At 46.1% G+C, this 20,581-nt stretch overlaps 1 protein-coding gene across 1 annotated transcript in view; it reads right to left on the minus strand.

Annotated features, from left to right (window-relative positions):
• Nucleotides 1–424: 424 nt before the first annotated feature.
• prune (prune exopolyphosphatase) overlaps nt 425–20,581 on the minus strand; it is a 36,277-nt gene continuing 16,120 nt past the window's right edge. Inside the window, exons 5-8 of the mRNA XM_073061450.1 lie at nt 17,744–17,902; nt 14,702–14,796; nt 12,424–12,582; nt 425–5,395 (exon numbers count right to left, since the gene is read on the minus strand). Coding sequence (XP_072917551.1) covers nt 4,997–5,395; nt 12,424–12,582; nt 14,702–14,796; nt 17,744–17,902 — 812 coding nt within the window. The 3' untranslated portion in view covers nt 425–4,996. The remainder of the gene's footprint in view (nt 5,396–12,423; nt 12,583–14,701; nt 14,797–17,743; nt 17,903–20,581) is intronic.

Below are 20,581 nucleotides of genomic sequence, written 5' to 3' on the forward strand. Positions count from 1 at the left end.
CTACACAGAGCTCTGTTTCAGGAAAGCAGCTTCCATATTCAGGACCCCCCACCCAGGTCATGCTCTCTTCTTGCTGCTGCCATCAGGAAGGTGGTACAGGAGCCTCAGGCACCAGGCTCTGGAACAGTTACCACCCTTCAACAGTCAGAGCGGATACCTTCACTTGTCCCATCTGAACTGTTCCCATAATCTACAGACTTAATTTCAAGGACTCTTAATCTCAGGATACACATCAGTGATATTAAACCAGATTCTCATTCTCTCAACTTCCACTGGCTCCAAGGAAGTCAGGCAAACATATCTCAGCAAGAGGCGATACCATCCATACCCTGTTCTCAAATAGTCAGTTGATACATTTTAAAACAGAGACTCACTGCCTTCATATCACTTATGTTGGAGGGAACAGACGAGAGCAAGGCAAATCCGACACTTGGAAACTTTATTATGCAGAATAAAATGATACAGAATTTGTTTATAAATGGAATTATTTTGCAGGAACACTGTTACGATTAATAATTAATAATCCTTTATTGAATCAGTCATCACTGTTTCATCGTGATTATTCAGCAATCACAGGGCATTTCAAGGTGAAGCGGACGGATAATAGACATGACATGGAGTAGTATTTCTGGTTTTTAGAACCTCGGCACATCCCACAGCTTCCTATAAGGTGATTATGCCTGAGGTTTGATGAATCAGTAGGCATCTTGGGTACTGGTTGAGTACCTCAAATAGTAAGGACCAGATTAGAGGCAAGGAGTATTGAGCAGTTACCTGACTAACAAAACCAAGATACTACAGGAACTCAGCCAATCTTGCAGGATCTGTGGGAAGAGAAACCTATTAACGTTTTGGGGCCAGGCAGCCATCCCTCAGAATGTCAACTTATTTCACCCCCCCCCCGCCCCCCACCGTCAGGCATTGCCTGACCAGCTGAAATTGTTCCAGCTTTTTCTAACTATTTCAATCTTCAGTATCTGCAGCTCCTGGAGCTGTTTGACTTCTACAAAACTGCATATGGGATTCTGTCACTCCACAAGAGAGGAGGCGGGGCCTCCGTTTAACGTCTCAACCAACACCTTGCAGCTCTGAAAAAAAGAGCCACCCATTGAGTTAACAAATAGGGGATGGGGAGGGGGTGTCACAGTGCTTCAACCACCAGACTGACTGCGCTACAAATCCAGGTGACAGCCAGACACTTGCACGAGTGACAAGCTCTGAAGAACGTGTGAAGACGGATTTATGAGAGGCACTGAACATCTGGCCCACTGTGGACACCAAGTATCAGACAGCAACACTCTGCCTTGTTACTTCCAGTAACCCAGAATTTTTATTTAAAGCTCCAAGTACCTCTGCTGAAAATGACAGTAAAAGGGAGTTGAATTTACAGGCCATTCCATGGCTGAGGAAGGTGTTCTGTAGATGCTGAAGCATCATAGATGCTGTTAGGCATTTGCAGTACTCTGTCATGGTTTCCACGCCTCACAAAAGCTGTGATTTGATAAGTTTGTCAAAAATCAGTGAACGGTTCAGTAGGGCTCTCAGATTTCTCCCTTGTAAAATTGCCAGCCAGTTACCCCCGTGACCACCCATTACTGGTCAGTTATGCCTGTGTCCAATATTCCTTTTAGTTTGTAATGACCAGCTTGCGCAAATATCTCGTGCTGTGCAATTTTTTGCCCAGTGACAACATGTATATCTCTATATATAAAATTCAGTACGCACATTTTAACAGCTAGCAAATCACTGTCAACAAGAACTTTGATCTCCTCTGGGTTTGATTGTTTTTCACTCTCGTTCATCTGCACGCTCACAAAACACACGCAGCAGACCTGTAGCGGGTAATGAAGGATTTTCTCGCTGGAACTTTTGCACACCGTCCATGTGTGATTTGCCTGCTAAATGATGCTTTAAAGTCAAGTTTCTAAATATCACTCCACTTCCCACTTGCAAATTCTCCAACTTTTGCATCACAATAATACACATGATACCAGTTTCTACATTGTACAAACATTTCTTGTAGCTGCATGTTCCTAACTTCATGAGCTTTCCACACATCAGTTTACTGTTTCATTATGCCATTCCACTTTAAATGAACTAACAGTTCTTTTGAGATTCACACCTTTTGCTTCTTCAGAATTCGACTTAGTGAATCAATAATTTCTTCAATAAAAACGGTATAAATAGGCCAGTTCTAAAATCTGTAGACAAATCATCTCAAACGCCACGTTGTCAACATTGTTCGCATCAGAAACCGGAAAAGGAAATGTGATTGTTTAAAATTTGCTAGTAGTGTACACCATAGAGGAACATTGCCGATGTTCACCCATTACTGGTCCTGGTTAGCCCCGTAACTGCCCATTACTGGTCTTTTGCAAAAGACAGATATGAACAAATCCAATAGCGAATAGCACCTTTAAGATGCTCTACAGAGACAAAGAACTTCAGAAATGTAGACAATGTTTTAAAATATTGAAACAAATGCCCAAATCCAAACACAAGAAATTCTGCAGGTAACTGTAAATCCAAACCCACACATGCACAAAATGCTGGAGGAACTCAGATCAGGCAGCATTTATGGGGAGAGGAATAAATGTTTCAGGCTGATACTCTGGAAAGGAAGAGAGAAGACACCAGAATAAAAAGGTGGGGGGGGGGGTGTGGAATGGGAGGAAGGATAGCTAGAAGGCAACAAGTGAAACCCTGTGGGTGGCAAAGGTAAAGTGCTAGAGGCGGAGGAATCTGATAATGCGAGGAGTGTGGACCATAGGAGATAGGGAAGAAGAGGCACCGGGGGAGATAATCAGCAGGTGAGAAGAGGCAAGAGGCCAGAGTAGGGAATAGAAGAGGGAGGGAATGTTTACTGAACAGAGAAATTGATAATCATGCCATCAGTTGGGAGGCTAGCCAGATGGAATACAAGGTGTTGCATCTCCACCCTAGGGGTGGCCTCATTGTGGCACAAGATGAGACCACGGATTGACATGTTGGAAAGGGAATCGGAATTAAAATGTTGGGCCAATGGGAAATTCCAGTTTTGGCAGAGGTGCACAACAAAGTGGTCCCCCAATTTACACTGGGTCTCACTAATGTAGGGGAGGTCACATTGGGAGCACTGGATAGAATAGACTATCCCAGCAGATTGGCAGGTGAAGTGTTGCCTCGCCTGGAAGAATTGTTCGGTGCCCTGAATGGAGGGGAAGGGAAGAGGTGAATGGGCTTTAACACTTTGGCTGCTTGCAGGGATAAGTGCAGGGAGGGGTATGAACAGAGAAGGGAATCGCAGAGACCATAAGATATAAGAGCAGAATTAGGCAATTTGGCTCAGAGTCTGCTCAGCCATTTCACAATGGCTGATCCAATTTTCCTCTCAGCCCTAGTCTCCTGCCTTCTCCCTGAACCCCTTCATGCCCTGACCACTCAAGAATCTATCAGCCTCTGCCTAAATATTCAATGCCTAGAAAAAGTATTCACCCCACCTCCCCACTGGAAGTTTCCGTGCTTTTTTATTTTGAAAACAAATGAAAAGGGTATCTCCTGAACTTTCACAAGGTAGTAAAGGGTCAGACTTAAGGAGCTCTCTGGATCGGTGGTTGTTTGTAAATTTACCCCAGTCCTTAGGAAGAATGCATGTTTCTTTATTAAAAACTTTAAAAAGGCACCCTTGATATTGTGAAAATGAAATGGAAGACTTGAGATTTTTATCTGCTCCCTGTGTAATTTATTTTTTATTTTTTATTTTTTAGAAACACTGTAGTATTGAATGGCCTCCTTGTATGTAATAGGTTTACTACGTTACTCTGATTTCTGCTGCATGTATGGGTTCAGATACTTGCTCTCCACCTATCCCCACATAAAATGCAGCCGTGGCAATTTATGCAGAAGGGAATGCCCCATTCCCAAGACTTCAGCATCTGCTAATAAGCAGTTAATCAGGAGGTGCTGCCTCCCAGCCTGGGAGTGCTCACTGAGTAATGGTCTACGTCTCTCTCAGGACGTTTGTTCTTCAAGACCTGTGTCAGCTGTTACTTAAGCCTTTGCCTCTCAGTGCAATGTGGAAAGGAAGATTTATTTCACTGGAGCAGTGGGGAAAGGAGGGAAACATTGCATACCTGTCCAGAGAGCCAGACAAAGCCAGCAAAGGCAAACAACACGGTGCCTTCTCCCCTTTTCATGCATGCACCCAATTTCCCCAAACTCCAGAAAAACTACATAACCAAAAGGTGAATACACATTTTTCCTCACCAATCTCTTAAGAAAATATAGATACCAAATAAAATCCTGCAACCAAAGCATAGCCTCTTGCTCCAATGTAGGGGAGTGCCCCAACGCAGTGAAGGTGTGAGTGCTGGGTTTATCAGAATAGCTCATCAGCAGGAAGACATTGCTCAAGATATCATGCTATGATCTGGAAGATTGAGCCATTTTATTGGCGCATTTGATATTAAAGAGGAATTGACAAAGTAGTAAACACCATCTTTGCTCGTTCGGGAGTATATTGTAAAAATTAGGACTAAGTACTTAAATGATACTTGGAAACATTTCTGCACACAAACTATGCTAGAAATTTGGAATTGGTCTGTTAATGAAAACTGATGCAGTCAGTTATTAATTCTAATTCTAAGATTGATAGACTTTGGTTAAGAGAGATTATAAGTTTGGAGTGCAGATCAGCCCCAACTGCATTGAATAGCAAGTCATGGAGTTAAATGGATTGTTTCTGTTCTCAAGTTGTTAAGATGTGTGTGAGTTGTAAGATTATGTAGAAGAACAAAGATTGATCCTAGATCCAATCTCAGAAAACCCATCTGTCAACAGTTGTGGATGGGGCTCGTTGGGAAGAACCTGCTGACTCACCTCCCATGGCTGATTGAAGCCCACGTTCCCATTGCCCTACTCACCAGAAGCACTGGCAAGGGCCAGTCATAACAAGTAGTTCAAATGGCTTCTCCTACCTATTATCTCAAAATAAAATCAAAATCATGCCAATCCCTGGCTAATGGCAGTCAGAGCAGTCTGTATCTGCCAGCCCTTCAGCAGGCATCTGGTTGAACTTCTCCAGAAGGGCCTCAGGTGTCAGATTGGGCAAGCCACCATCCAGTGGGCAACCCTCCACCAGGCTGTTCATGGGTGTTGGAGGCAGTGGCAAGTCTTCATCCTGGCAGGTGTCCTCTGTGCGGCTGGCATCGCTGCTGTTGCCCCAGCCTCTGCACTCCAGCATGCCTGTTGCTCCCTCTGTCTCCCAGGCCTTTAGCCAACGCTCAATGATGGGAAGCACCTTCTTGCGAGAAGCCAGCCTGTTGCCCTGGGAGTAGGCACTGATCTCAGATGAGGGGCTGTACATTGGCAACAGCTGTAGTGACGGGGCCTCGGACTTCTCCAATACACAGCTCACCTGCAAAATGCAGAATCTGGAGGTTAGACACCAGTGACAGGCCACCTGATGACAGTCCAGACAAACTTCCTACTTCCCTTTCCCCAATCCACACTTCCTTCCACCTTCCAGTTAGCAATATGGTAATTGCCTGCATTCAAATCACAATGCAACGTAGGAAAAGACTACTTGACCATTTCACCATTACCTACAATGGCTCTTCGATAGATCTCTCCAGCTGGTCCACCTTTCCTGCTCCCACCCCATCTCCCAATAATCCTATACGTTATTCCTTTTCAGAATCTTATCTGATTAGACATTTATGAATTTTCCCAGAAAACCTCAAGGAGGATCTTACCCCAACAGTGGTGATGATTAGTTTAGTAAAAAAATAAATAAAATCGCTGCTGACTGTGGTAATGTCTACTTTGAAAAAGGACTGCTCAACAACTTTATACCCAAAGGAAACACCTTTATCTGGGATGGCAAAACTGATATTTACATAAAGGCTTTCACTGAACCGTACTGCATGGCAGAGAAGCCATACACATGCACACTGGACAAGAAAACAGAAGTAAACCCCCCTGCCCCCCCAACCCCGGAACCAGCCTCTCTTTACAAACAGCTTCCCCCAATGGGAGTATTGCTACATTACCATTATTCTAATTAGTATTAACTTATTTTTATAATGCTCACATTACAACACTTCTCCCCCTTTAAGTTCCAACATTCCCCAAATGTAAAAGAACTTGGAAACCCCTGAAACTTATACCAGTGTCTCAGCAACAGTTTACTGACACAAAACACCTGAAAAACGTGGCAGATTCAATATTCGGTCTAACACAAAACTGTCCAGTCAAACATTCAGTTTGTCAGGAGGTTTGTGAGTGCACTGTGATCTGCACACTATGCCCGGTGGCCCAGCAGGCACCGCTGGTGAGGGTGTTTTGTGTGGATCTGGTGTTGGGGGCATGAGAGGAGTCTGTGTGAGAATGTCCTTCCTCTTCAGGGGATTCTAACCCCTCTGCCAGCGTCTCTCCCTCTCTCTAGCAAAGTCACTGGTGGACATGCTCCCACAGTAGTCTGTCTCACCATTGGAAACTCCATGGAACTGTCTTGCCTCTGAGCCTGTATCATGACGCAGGCGCACATGGTCCTGATGTCTGCGGAAAACACGTCCCTCAGTCAGCTTAACAACATAGGAGACTGGACCACTCCGCTTAAGAATAACTCCAGGTAGCCATTGCTGATTGTTGTTACTGCTGAAGTTTCTCACATAGACATGTTTTAATTGTCTCTCTCGCGCATGTTGATCATGTCCCTCCTTCTGCTTTTCCTGCTTTCTCTCCACTTTTGCCTTCATGTCCGGGCGCAGCAGGTCCAATCTTGACTTGGGCCTACGTCCCATCAGCATCTCTGCTGGAGTGCGTGCAGTCGTAGTCTGTGGCGTGAGGTGGTATTTAAACAGGAAACGTGAAAGCCGGGTACTAAGAGAGTCCCCTGTCATCCACTTCAGGCCTTCCTTCACTGTCTGAACAGCCCGCTCAGCCAAACCATTTGAAGCTGGGTGGAAAGGGGCCATCCGAATGTGACGAATGCCATTGTGCCGCATGAACTCACCGAACAGCTCACTGGTGAACGTTGGGCCATTATCAGTGACCAGAGTGTCAGGCAACCCATGGACTGCAAACACTTGCCTGAGTTTGTCTACGGTTGAGTGGGCTGTGATGTTGCTCATGATGTGAGTTCCTATCCATTTGGAGTGCACATCTATCACTACAATAAATATCTGCCCCATAAAGGGGCCAGCAAAGTCCAAATGTAGCCTAGACCAGGGGTGGTCTGGCCACTTCCATGGGTGCAAAGGAGCTGGTGGTACCATGTTCTGATTGGTCTGAAATTGTGTGCATGATTTTACCTTGTTCTCCAGATCCTGATCCGTTCTTGGCCACCAGACGTAGGATCTTGCAAGGCTTTTCATTTGAGACACCCCTGGATGAGTCTCATGAATTTCCTCCACAATCTTGTGAACAGCCAGGGGGAGGCACGATGACCCTCGCCCCCAGAAAATGCAGCCATCCTGCAGACTCAGTTCTGTCTTGCGTTTGGCATAAGGCCTCAGTTCTTCTCCTTCCACAACTCTGGGCCAACCTTGTAAAAGGAAAGTCTTGACTTGGGACAAGACTGGGTCCCTCTCTGTCCATTGCTTGATCTGGGTCGCCTTTACAGGTGTCGCGGACAGCCTCTCCAATGAGAACACAGTGTCTGGAGGCACATATGTAGTAGCAGGTGTCTCAGGTAGAGGTAGTCGACGCAGCGCATCGGCGTTTGCATTATCCCCACCTGCTCTGTACACTGTAGTATACTGTTAGGCTGACAATGTGAGAGCCCAACGCTGTATCCTGGCTGAGGCTAGTGGTGGGATTTATCTGGTCTCACTGAACAGGTCCATCAGTGGTTTATGGTCCGTATAAATTGTGAATGCATGTCCATAGAGGTACTGATGAAAGCATTTGACTGCAAGAACAATGGCCAGACCTTCTTTGTCTAACTGTGAATATCCCTTCTCAGCAGCTGTCAGGGTACGTGAAGCAAAACCAATAGGCTTCTCTGAACGGTCCTCCATTACGTGTGAGAGAACTGCCCCGACTCCATAGGGTGAGGCGTTACATGAAAGGGTGATCTCCTTGTCTGGGTCACAGAAAACAAGCAGCTTTGCTGAGTGGAGGAGTTCTTTCACTTCCTTGAAAGCTTCCTTCTGCTCTTCACCCCACTGCCACTTAGTGTAATTGTGAAACAGCTTATACAGTGGGACCAAAACCTTTGAGGGGTCAGGAAGAAACTTGCCATAATAATTCACCATGTCCAAAAATGACCTGAGTTCAGTGACGCTCTTGGGGCCTCCTTGACAGCTCTCAATTTGTCCTCCACTGGACAAAGCCCCTCAGCTGTCATCTTGTGTCCCAGGTAGGTCACACTCAAGAGTTAGGAACACACATTTTGCGCGTTTCAATCGCAGCCCTGTGTCTGAGAGCCTCTTCAACACCTGTTCTAAGTTGGCCAGATGCTCCCCCTCCATGGCTCCCGTGATCAAAATATCATCAAGATACACTGCTACATGCGGAATCCCCTGCAGCAAAGAGTCCATTGTCCTTTGGAAAATGGTGGGGCTAGACGCAACTCCAAACACCAGGCAATTGTACTTGAATAATCCCTTGTGCGTATTGATGGTGACGTACTCCTTTGAATCCTCGTCGAGCAACAGCTGTTGGTAGGTGTGACTCATGTCCAGCTTTGTGAACAGCTTATCCCGACAGGGTCGCAAACAGGTCATCCACCCGTGGCAATGGGTACTCCTCCAGCTTAGAGACCTGATTCACTGTAAGCTTGTAGTCCCCACATATCCTCACCATTTTATCTGCCTTCAAAACTGGAACAACGGGAGCCGCCCACCTTGAAAACTGGATGGGATCAATGATGCCTGGCCCCTGTAAACGTACCAGCTCTGCCTCAACTTTGCTTTTCATGGCACAGGGCACCGACCTGGGCTTTAAAAAAACATGATGTGGCCTCAGGGTTGATGTGGAGTTTCACTGTCACGCCCTGCAGTGTGCCCAGCTCGTTCCTAAAAACATCACTATACCACTGCAGGATCTCCTCCGTCATGTGTGCATACTTAATTTCATGCCAGTTGAGTCGGATTTTGCTAAGCCAATCACGGCCCAAAAGACTGGGCCCACTGCCCTTAGCTATCACCAGCCTGGCTTCAGCCTTCTGACCCCCGGCTGAAATATCCATGTATAATACCCCTAAATGAGGTATGGGCTGCCCCGTATAGGTCCTGAGTTTGAGCTTTGATGGTCTGAGGGGAGGCAGACTGGATCCCCATGTCCTCCTGTACGTCTCCTCACTAATGACAGATGCAGTAGCCCCTGAATCAATCTCGAACTTAATGTCCTTTCCCCTGGCAGTAACTGTGGCATAATATAGTTCAGGTGGTTCCTCATCCATTTCCACCCCAAACATGTTGTAGACACATGCTGCCTCCTCGTCTGCTTCTCCTAGGTGGTGTTTGGCTGCCTGAGTCTGTTGAGCTTTCCCCTGCCCAGGCTTAACCTTACCCTTTATGTTCCTGCACTTTTTAGCTAAATGTCCCTTTTTGCTACAAGCAAGGCAGACAGTGTCTTTGAATTTGCAATCATTTGCATAGTGCGTCCCTCCACACCGAAAACTTTCCACCCGCTTTGCCTGTTTACCAGTCTCCCTCCTGACTTGGTGCACTGCTGCCAACTATGACCCCCATGTCCTTTCTAGATATCCTTGGCATTATTAGCAGCCATCTCCATGTCTTTGGAAATCTCTAAGGCTTTCTTGAAAGTCATCTGTGGGGTTTCCCCCAGCAGGCGGTGTTGTATGGCGTCATCATTAATGTCGCATACCAATCTATCACAGAGCATATCATCCAACACTGCCCCGAAATCACAATGCTTTGACAGCTGCCGAAGCTCGGCCACAAAATTGGCCACAGACTGACCTGGCTTCCTGAAATGGCTGTGAAATTTGAACTGTTGGACTATCACTGAAGGATTTGGATTGTGGTGGTTCCCTATGAGTTTGACCAGTTTGTCATATGGAATTTCCCCTGGTTTCTGCAGTGTGGCTAAGTTTATCAGCTTGTAAGTCTTTGCCCCACACACATTCAGTAGAATAGAGCGCTTCTTAGCCTCCTCAGTAATTCCATTAGCACAGAAAAAGTGTCCCAACCTTTCCTCATACTCCGGCCAGTCCTCATACCCCTCTACAAATTCACCGCTAGTCCCAAAGGTAGCCATCTGAACGTGAGGCTCCTCATCCCCGCCCAGCTCCTGTCAGACACCGGTACCCTTTGCCTCTCGTCCCCGCCCAGCTCCTGTCAGACACCGGCACCCTTTGCCTCTCGTCCCCGCCCAGCTCCTGTCGGACACCGGCACCCTTTGCCTCTCGTCCCCACACAGCTCCTGTCAGACACCGGCACCCTTTGCCTCTCGTCCCCGCCCAGCTCCTGTCGGACACCGGCACCCTTTGCCTCTCGTCCCCGCCCAGCTCCTGTCAGACACCGGCACCCTTTGCCTCTCGTCCCCGCCCAGCTCCTGTCGGACACCGGCACCCTTTGCCTCTCGTCCCCACACAGCTCCTGTCAGACACCGGCACCCTTTGCCTCTCGTCCCCGCCCAGCTCCTGTCGGACACCGGCACCCTTTGCCTCTCGTCCCCGCCCAGCTCCTGTCGGACACCGGCACCCTTTGCCTCTCGTCCCCACACAGCTCCTGTCAGACACCGGCACCCTTTGCCTCTCGTCCCCACACAGCTCCTGTCAGACACCGGCACCCTTTGCCTCTCGTCCCTGTGCTGCTCCTCCTTGGCACTGCTGCTCATACGTAGCCGCCTAACTAGCTAGCACACTGTAGCCTAGCTAAAGCTAACTACAAAAACAAACGGGACGGCATGTACAAAAAACCAGTTCACCTCGTTGCTAAAAATATGTGGTAACTTCTACTTTGAAAAAGGACCACTCAACAGCTTCATGCCTAAAGGAAGCAACTTTATCTGGGACGGCAAAACCGTCTTTCACTGAACTGTACTGCATGGCAGAGAAGCTATACACACGCACACCGGACAAGAAAACTGAAGTAAACCCCACCCCCCAACAAGCCTCTCTTTACAAACAGCTTCCCCTAGCAGGAGTATTGCTACGTTAGTATTACCTTAATTAGTATTAACTTATTTTTACAATGCTCACATTACAACACTGACACTCACTGTTACTCGAGAAATAGCCCTTTTAAGTAAGTGGAGACATCGACGGTGCTCAGGAGAGGAGTGACAGGAGATTTACCCTGCCTCTCTCAAATCAATCTTTTCCTCACCGGATTTCTGCGTGAAGAAATATCTCCCTAATTCCCCACGGTAATGTGTCAGTTTTCTCTGTTTTACTTCATAGATAAGTGGAACTGAGACACCTTTTTTTCCCTTATTAGAGAGAGAGCCTATGGAATGTTGAATTACCGGGTGAATGAGTAGTCTTTGGATTACTACAAGTGTGTGTCTTTATCGATGCTTTGCTGCATGCTTCAGTGCTCCGTTGGGGGTGGGGGGGGAAGAAAGAAAAACAAAATTGCTGCTTATGTGTGGGAGGGGAGCTGGGGGGGTCTTTGGGGTTCTAACATTTAGCTGTCATTCATTCTTTGGGGCACTCCTCTTTGTGGACGGTTCTGAAGAAAAAGCATTTCAGGATGTATACTGTACCTTTGAAACCTTGTATCTTCTCTATATCAACTGTCCTTTTAACGGTTCTCTTGAAAACAAGAGTGCATTCCATGAAAAATCTGTGCAAAGAGACATCTCTTCTGCACTGCACAGTTGTCAATGATCTTGCTACCTGCACCCTGTTACTGACCACCTGCCAAAGTAAAGAGCCTCTCCCTTTCTACCACTGCTTCCCAATCCATTAGCTCTGAGGGTGGTGGGGCAGAGATGGAAGCGTTAGACCCATCATATGCATTCACCTTTAACTCCATTTTCCACCTCTTCACCACCTGAACATGTGCAAATGCTCATTTAAATTCTTAATCTCTTCCACTATTCTCGCAAGATATGCATCTCAAATTTCAACCACCCAATCACGTTTCCTTTAAGCCAGTGGTCCCCAACCTGGAGTCCACGGACCCCTTGCTTAATGGTACAGGTGCATTGCATAAAAAAAAGTTGGGAACCTCCTGCTCTAACCTACACTTCTTGTTAAAGTTCCCCAAGACTGAGGGAACAGTTTCTCACTGTCGTAACATTGAACATACAACACAGGAACAAGCCCTTCATCCAACAAAGTTGTCCCAAATAAAATAAACTAATGATACCTAATCTGGTGTCTGCACATGGTCCACATCCCTCCATTCCCTGAATCTTCATGCACACCCTTATCAGATCTAGCATTTGATTACTGACCACTGAACCCAGTGTGTGTCACTGTCCTACAGTACAGCAGATCACTGAACTTTAAGTTTTGACACATACCAGCTCCCTCAAATGGCTGCAAGGGCTGTAGATGGCCAACTGGCGGGAAGGCTCCTTCTCCTCATTGAAGGATATGGTCATGGTAACCAGAACATCGTAGCCTTTCATCTGACAGAATTCTTCCAATTCCTTCTTCACACAGGGACGGGCCAGAAAGTCCTGCAGTAAAGGTGAAGGGTCAAAGTGAATTATTGTCAACTCCATTTAGCAGGTCAGGCGCAACCTATACAGTTCAGACATAGGGAGGGTGGGGGGCAAGTGTTGGGCGAAGGGGAGAACAGGAAAATGTAACCATGGTAGGGACAATAAATCTGATCCAAACATTCATTCACCATCTTAACAATCCATCCTTGAGTTATATCAAAGAATGCATGGCCCAAGTATTTCCTTAGGATACCCTGGAAGGCTCCTCAAACAAGGTCACATGTGTATGAACAAAACAACCCTCGTAATTTTGTTAGGAGTATATTTCAGACCTCAACTGTCAACAGGAGATAAGGGAACATTTGCAGGTAACTGCAGAGAAATGTAATAAAAAGTGTTCTATCCAGAGGGATTATAGATTCCCAAATAATACCTGGGATAGCCTTGGGATAAAAGTCTCTGGGGGGGACGGAATTTCTGAGGTGTGTCAGCAGGCCGCACATAGAATATTGATTTTCAAAACTGGCTAACTCATTACAATGATGTGGAGGCTTTGTAGAGGGTAAAGAACAGATTTACTAGGATGCCAGACTTTGAACAAATTCGAATTATTTTCTCTGGAGTGTTGGAGGTTGAAGGGAGACTTGATCGAATTTTATTTATAAAATTGAGAGAGGCAGAGATAGGGCAGGCAGCCAGAATCTTTCTCCCCCATGGTAGAAATGCAAAATATACAGGGCAGAGCTTTAACGATAGGAGATGAAGCTTATAGGGGCAAGTTTTTTTAAAAAAAATACAGGGATGGGTGCCTGGAGCAAGATGCCATGTATGGTAGTGGAAACCAATAGAAGACTGGTGTTCAAGAGGCACATGAACATGCAGAAAATGGAGGGAGGAGGGATATGGATCATAAGCAGGCATAAGGGATTAGTTTCATTTGGTATCATGCTTGGCACACACACCACGGGCAGGGGGTCTGTTCCGATGCTATGCTCCCAGAGGTACATCTATTCTCCCATCTCCCGCTGGTTATTGGGAGGCCTATAGTCATAGTGATCACACCTTTCTCATTCCTGAGCTCTACCCTTACTGGATGAACCCGCCGGGATGCCCCAATGAGCTGAAGGCTCCATGCATCTGCAGCCTGGAACTTTTAGCTGCCAACACTGCCCTTCTCTCTGTGCAATGCTCTGATGAGCTGAATGCTCCATGCATCCAAAGCCTTTCCCTCTGCAGTCACATACTTGTCTGTACCATCTTGCTCTTTCTGGTCTCAATAGTGCATGGCACAGGGACTAACTGAGATTACCACCCCATATTTTTCTCTCTTCCTAATCAATACCAAAGTGGACCACAGCCTCTGGCTGGTCCCTCCTCTTTCAGAATGTGTACTAAGGAGGCAATACACATCCACCTCAAATACGCTCAATCTGAGTCCAACCTCCGAGGGGCTCACCATCACTACTGCTCACTAGTCCTTGACCAACCCTGCTGTTGGACACTAACACATAACGTATGAGGAGGCTCTTTGGCCCACAATTTATGTGCTGACCAATTACACCGGTATATGATTGAGGTGTATAAAATTATGTGGTGTACAGGGACACCTCCCTATATCTGAGGTAGAAACAACCAGAGGTCATGAGTTTAGGGTAAGGATTACAAGATTTAGTGGCTAGTCCCTGAATCCAGTGAGGGTGGTGAATGCAGAGAAGACAACATTGTAGAGCTGTTTAGACAAACACTTTAGCCACCCAAGTATGGAAGACTCCAGGTGCTGGAAGATGGGATTGATCAGTGGCCACCGGTTGGTATGGATGTGGAGAGCCAAATGGCCTGTTTCCATGAGAATGACTCATGTTCTGATCTACTGCTCTTCCAACCTCCCTCCATCAGGACCTCGACTTCCTCATCTTCTACACATGGCGACTGCAGTCAACTCTTCCGGACATTCCTATTTTAATGAAGTTGCAACTTACTCTTTATCTTTAACCCTTGAATTTAAGCCTTGGTAAAAATCTGCTCCACCAAATCCACCCTGAGGTTCATACAGATTGTCACTCCCTCCAGCTTCGCCAGCAACCTGTTCTGTGCTTGACCAAAGTGGCTCTGCTGTCCCTCAAATCTTTCCTACCTCAAGTGTCAAGTAGACAGCACTGATGGCCAAGCGAAGATCTCCGCCAAACACAACTTTCAAATCCTTCCTCAGCATCTGCTCAGTGGTCAACCCTGGCAAAACAAAAGAACTTAGGAGCTGATGGTATTTTCCATCTCAACCTCGACTATTTCCAACTGGTCTCACCCCCAGGTGTCAATGGGCAATGCTCCTGTCTTTGTGTCAACAGGCTCTAGGCTAGGTCTCATTGTAAATAACTGACCTGAAAACACAGGGTAAGATAGATGATAGATCTCACATAGGACAGAGGCACGACAGGATTTATTCCTCAATGCACTGAGCTGCTGTTGTCAGGAACATGAAGCAGGATTAGGCTGAACATTCAAAAGGAAACAGGAAAATGTGATCCTGTAGAAGACTTATATTTGACTTATCTATTGGAGCTTTTCGAGGATGTAATCAGGAAGTTAGACAATGGAGATCCAGTGGATGTAGTGTACCTTGATTTTCAGAAGGCATTTGATAAGGCCCCACATAGGAGATTGGTGGGTAAAATCAGAGCTCATGGCATTGGGGGGGGGGGGGGGGGGGAAGATATTGACATGGATAGAAAACTGGTTGGCAGATAGAAAGCAAAGAGTAACAGTGAATGGGTGTTTCTCGGAATGGCAGGTGGTGACCAGTGGGGTGCCACAGGGCTCGGTATTGGGACCACAGCTGTTTACGATTTACATCAACGATTTAGATGAAGGCATTGTGAATAACATCAGCAAGTTTGCTGATGATACTAAACTGGGTGGCAGTGTGACATGTGAGGAGGATGTTAGGAGAATTCAGGGTGACTTGGATAGGCTGGGTGAGTGGGGAGATACTTGGCAGATGACGTTTAATGTGAATAAGTGTGAGGTTATCCACTTTGGGAGTAAGAACAGGAAGGCAGATTATTATCTGAACGGTATAGAGTTAGGTAAGGGAGTAATACAAAGAGATCTAGGAGTCCTTGTTCATCAGTCACTGAAGGTGAATGAGCAAGTGCAGTAGGCAGTGAAGAAGGCTAATGGAATGTTGGCCTTTATTACAAAGGGAATTGAGTACTAGAGCAAGGAAATCCTTTTGCATTTGTACAGGGCCCTGGTGAGACCACACCTGGAGTATTATGTACAGTTTTGGTCTCCAGGGTTAAGGAAGGACATCCTGGCTGTAGAGGAAGTGCAGCGTAGATTCACAAGGTTAATTCCTGGGATGTCTGGACTGTCTTACGTAGAGAGGTTAGAGAGACTGGGCTTGTACACGCTGGAATTAAGGAGGTTGAGAGGGGATCTGATTGCAACATATAAGATTATTAAGGGATTGGACAAGATAGAGGCAGGAAATATGTTCCAGATGCTGGGAGTGTCCAGTACCAGAGGGCATGGTTTGAGAATAAGGGGTAGGTCATTTAGGACAGAGTTAAGGAAAAACTTCTTCTCCCAGTGAGTTGTGGGTGTCTGGAATGCACTGCCTCGGAAGGCAGTGGAGGCCAATTCTCTGGATGCTTTCAAGAAGGAGCTAAATAGGTATCTTATGGATAGGGGAATCAAGGGATATGGGGACAAGGCACGAACCGGGTATTGATAGTAGATGATCAGCTATGATCTCAGAATGGCGATGCAGGCTCGAAGGGCCGAATGGTCTACTTCTGCACCTATTGTCTATATAAAAAAAGCACACCACAAAATTGGAGAGACTTCCAACAGTCAGAGGCAGCTGAATGGTCTCCCATGCTATTTTTAAATGGCACATACAGGGAACGTCAGTCCTAATGAAAGCAAATGAGATTAATGTGGGTGGACAAAGGTTGGCTTGGACACGGTGGCCCACTCTGAACGCATACTCTGCATACTCTGAGTGCAGATATCTTTTGGCGAAACAAAAAGCCTCCAAACAAGCAACAAAAAACACGAAGTCACATAACCATTGTCAGTGGGGTTTTAGTGAAAAAGGAGGGTGATAGATTAATGTTTAGCCGAGACCAGTCAATGGGTTTTCAGTGAGAGTGAAGAGTCCTGTTAAGATACACGTGACCATTAGCAGTGGGATAAAAGCCACTTTACAGCTGTTAACAGAAAACACCTTCAATACCTGCCTGGGTTCACTATCCACTTGGAGCCAAAGTTCAGGTGAGGGATGGATGACAAGAAGGGCACAGAAGAAATGAGATATGGTGTAGTTACTGTAGGATGGAGCAGCTGATGGGAGAATAATTACAGGAAGCAGGGTGGGGGAGGTGTGTGCAGGGGGAATGCACCTTCTGTCATTAAACCCGTTCTCCTCTCTCATCTTTCCTCCCTGGTAGATCAAATGGATCAGAGGTCCTGCTATTGAATACCATGATACTGACCAGTATGTCAACCAACATATCTAAAAATGAATGCCTGGCTATTATCATATTCATACTTGATGACTGTGCTGTGCATGAATCGCCTGCTGCAATCCTTACAATCCCACACTGGGTAAAGGCAGCTCCCCCACACCGGCGCTCCCTCAGTACCACACTGGGTCCAGGGAGCTCCCCCTCCTCCAGTCTCACAATACTCCCTCAGTACCACACTGGACCCAGGGAGCTTCCCGCCAAACCTGGGCAGCTCTCTACCTGCTGCAGTCCCACAATAACACCACACCAGGCCCAGGCAACTCCCCATCAGGCCCAAACCTGGGCAGCTCGCTCCACAACAGTCCCACAGTGTTTCCTCAGTACTACACTGGGTCCAAGCAGCTCCCCCCCACCCCACAGTCCCATTTGCTCCCTCAGTACCCACACCAGGCCAAGGCAGCTGCCCATTAGGCCCAGACCCAGGCAGCTCCAGCTCCTACCGTTCCACACTGGGTTCACACAGCCCCCTCTCCTACCGGGCCTGGACACATGCAAACCCTTCCCCCCAGCTGGGCACAAGCTGGAAGAGGAATATAAAACTTTCTTAGAGGACGACTGTGGCAGATTTCCTGAACTCGTCCCCTCTTCCCAACCCAACCTCTCACCCAGGATTCACTCCATAGAATCACCAATGCAGCGATAGTTACCACTGACGTCAAACTTGGCTTTTTGTAGTGCATCAAAGATAGTGGCTCTGGGTGGGAGATGGTGAAATCTGGATTCCAACTGAGCAACGTACTCAGAGTCCTTTGGAGTGACTTTGCCTGCTGCGGGAGCCATGTTGATGCAGTCCAGCACAATAGTACCTGTAGTACACAAGGAATGAGAGAATCAGCCGTACCCCATGGTGCACAAACACAGTTTACCCCACAGGGAGAAGCCATTCAGTCCACCCACTCCATGTTCCAGCTCTACATCAGCCTCCCCTTCTCTCACCTGTCCCCTCTAAAGCTCTCTCGCTTGTGTTCATTCAGCTCCCCCTTAAACTTCTGTTGTTCATTCCCTAGAACTCTGCTCTCTGCATAAAAACAGAATAGCTACTTCCCTTCAACACTTGACCAAATTTTTCACTGCACGTGTGCCAACACATTCGTATGACAATAAACTCATCTTTTACTTTGAAGAGGTTCTCATCCTGACCAGCTTTTGCCTTTGCAAATGCACATAAATCCTATCACTTTGAACTTTTTCTACTAAGTCACTAGCATGGATTTAATATGTACCAGCCCATGGTTACCTTTCTTACATATGCTGCCCTTCTCAAAGGAACACTAACTGTTGTTCATTTTTCTTCAAGTACCTCAGCTGTGGATATTGCTGCATCTCTATCAGGGCCAGAGCCATCTCCTCTCATTTCTCATACTATCCTGGGATTGATCCCATTCAACCATGGCAATTTACCTATCCCTTTCCATTACATTTAATATCACCACCTCCTTAATAATGATGACTTCAGACCATCAACGTACCTGTCCATGAACTCACCTTCCACACCCTTCTCCTTGGAACTCACCCACCTTGCCTGGCTCCACACCCTTTTGGTGTCTACGGGAACCCACTCTTTCCCTGGCTACCCTCCTGCATCTAATACCAAGTCTCCGGATTCTCCTTAACCTCTCATCTATCAAGGATCTCATGACTCCCTATCACCCTTCTAATTTCTTTCTCAAGTTTTCTCTAATTCCTCAAGATTCACTCAATTCCAGTTGCCTCCACCTGTCACATCCTTCCTGTTTATTCCCTGAATATACCTTTAGCATCCATCGTCTGGCTCTGACCTTGCTATCTCTCTTACTGACTAAAACACACTTTCTAACTCATTTAAAAGACTCCCACTTCTTATTTGATGTTTTATTCATAAGCATCTAGAATCAATAGATTTTTGCCAGGTCTTTTCTTATGCAATTGAAATCAGCCCTTTCCCAATTTACCATGTTAACTTTTTTTCACTACAGAATTTATAGTTACAAACTGCTTGAATTACAGTCACCATGATCCCCCACTGACACTTCCACCTGCCTTGATGCTAAGATAGTCAAGGACAAACCCATTTGCACACTTCAACTCAAAAAAAAAATGCACTTCATAAATGTTGCCCCTTAAACTGACACAATCCCTGTCCATATTGTTTCAGTGTAATTCCCACTGACGTTGGAGAAATCTATAATAATACACAAGCAAAGTGAATGTCCCTCCCTTATTCCTAAATTTTATATACATGGCTTCATCAGACAATACCTCCTGAACATCCTTACAATCATCACAATGTTCTCCTTAATCAGTAGAGTAACTTCTCCTCCTCTTTTGTACCTCGTCATATCTGAGACTTCTATACCACTGCCAGTACTACCCTTTGCTCAGCCACATCTTCATGAATGCAATGATCGTAATTCCATGTGCTGATCTAGGTATAAACTAATTTTACTCAAGAACCTCTTACATGGAGCTCAGCCTGGCAGCACTCCAGTGCTCCCTAACCCATCTGCCCGCTCTGCTTCATTTACCCTCTACATTGGAGGAGTTCCTCCAGCATTTTTGTGTGTTGCTCTGGATTTCCAGCATCCGCAGGATCTCATGTCTATCATGACAAGGGCGTGGCACATTTGGCCAACACACAGCAAGGAATCTTCTGGAAAGGTGATAGCAATTTCCACTCAGCTTGAAAGGGACAATTCAGTGGAAAACAAGACAAACTTCAATAAAACCATTAAGAGGTTTGATGGCAGACGTGACTGTTATACAAACCGCATTTCCAGAAAAGTCGGGATATTTTCCAAAATGCAATAAAAACAAAAATCTGTGATATGTTAATTCACATGGATCTTTATTTAACTGACAAAAGTACAAAGAAAAGATTTTCAATAGTTTTACTGACCAACTTAATTGTATTTTGTAAATATACACAAATTGAGAATTTGATGGCTGCAACACACTCAAAAGTTGGGACAGAGGCATGTTTATCATTGTGTTACATCACCTTTCCTTTTAATAACACTTTTTAATCGTTTTGGAACTGAGGATACTAATTGCAGTAGATTTGCAATTGGAAATTTTGTCCATTCTTGCTTGATATAAGACTTCAGCTGCTCAACAGTCCGTGGTCTCCGTTGTCTGATTCTCCTCTTCATGATGTGCCATACATTTTCAATAGGAGATAGATCTGGACTGGCAGCAGGCCAGTCAAGCACACGCACTCTGTGTCTACAAAGCCACGCTGTTGTAGCCCGTGCAGAATGTGGTCTGGCATTGTCCTGCTGAAATAAGCATGGACGTCCTGGGAAGAGACGTCGCCTTGATGGCAGCATATGTCTCTCTAAAATCCTAATATACGCCTCAAAGTCAATGGTACCTTCACATACATGCAACTCACCCATGCCGTGGGCACTGATGCACCCCCATACCATCACAGATGCTGGCTTTTGCACCTTTTGCTGATAACAATCAGGATGGTCGTTTTCATCTTTGACACGGAGAACTCGACGCCT

Source organism: Hemitrygon akajei, chromosome 11 (assembly GCF_048418815.1).
Source record: "Hemitrygon akajei chromosome 11, sHemAka1.3, whole genome shotgun sequence".
NCBI classification, from domain to species: domain Eukaryota; kingdom Metazoa; phylum Chordata; class Chondrichthyes; order Myliobatiformes; family Dasyatidae; genus Hemitrygon; species Hemitrygon akajei.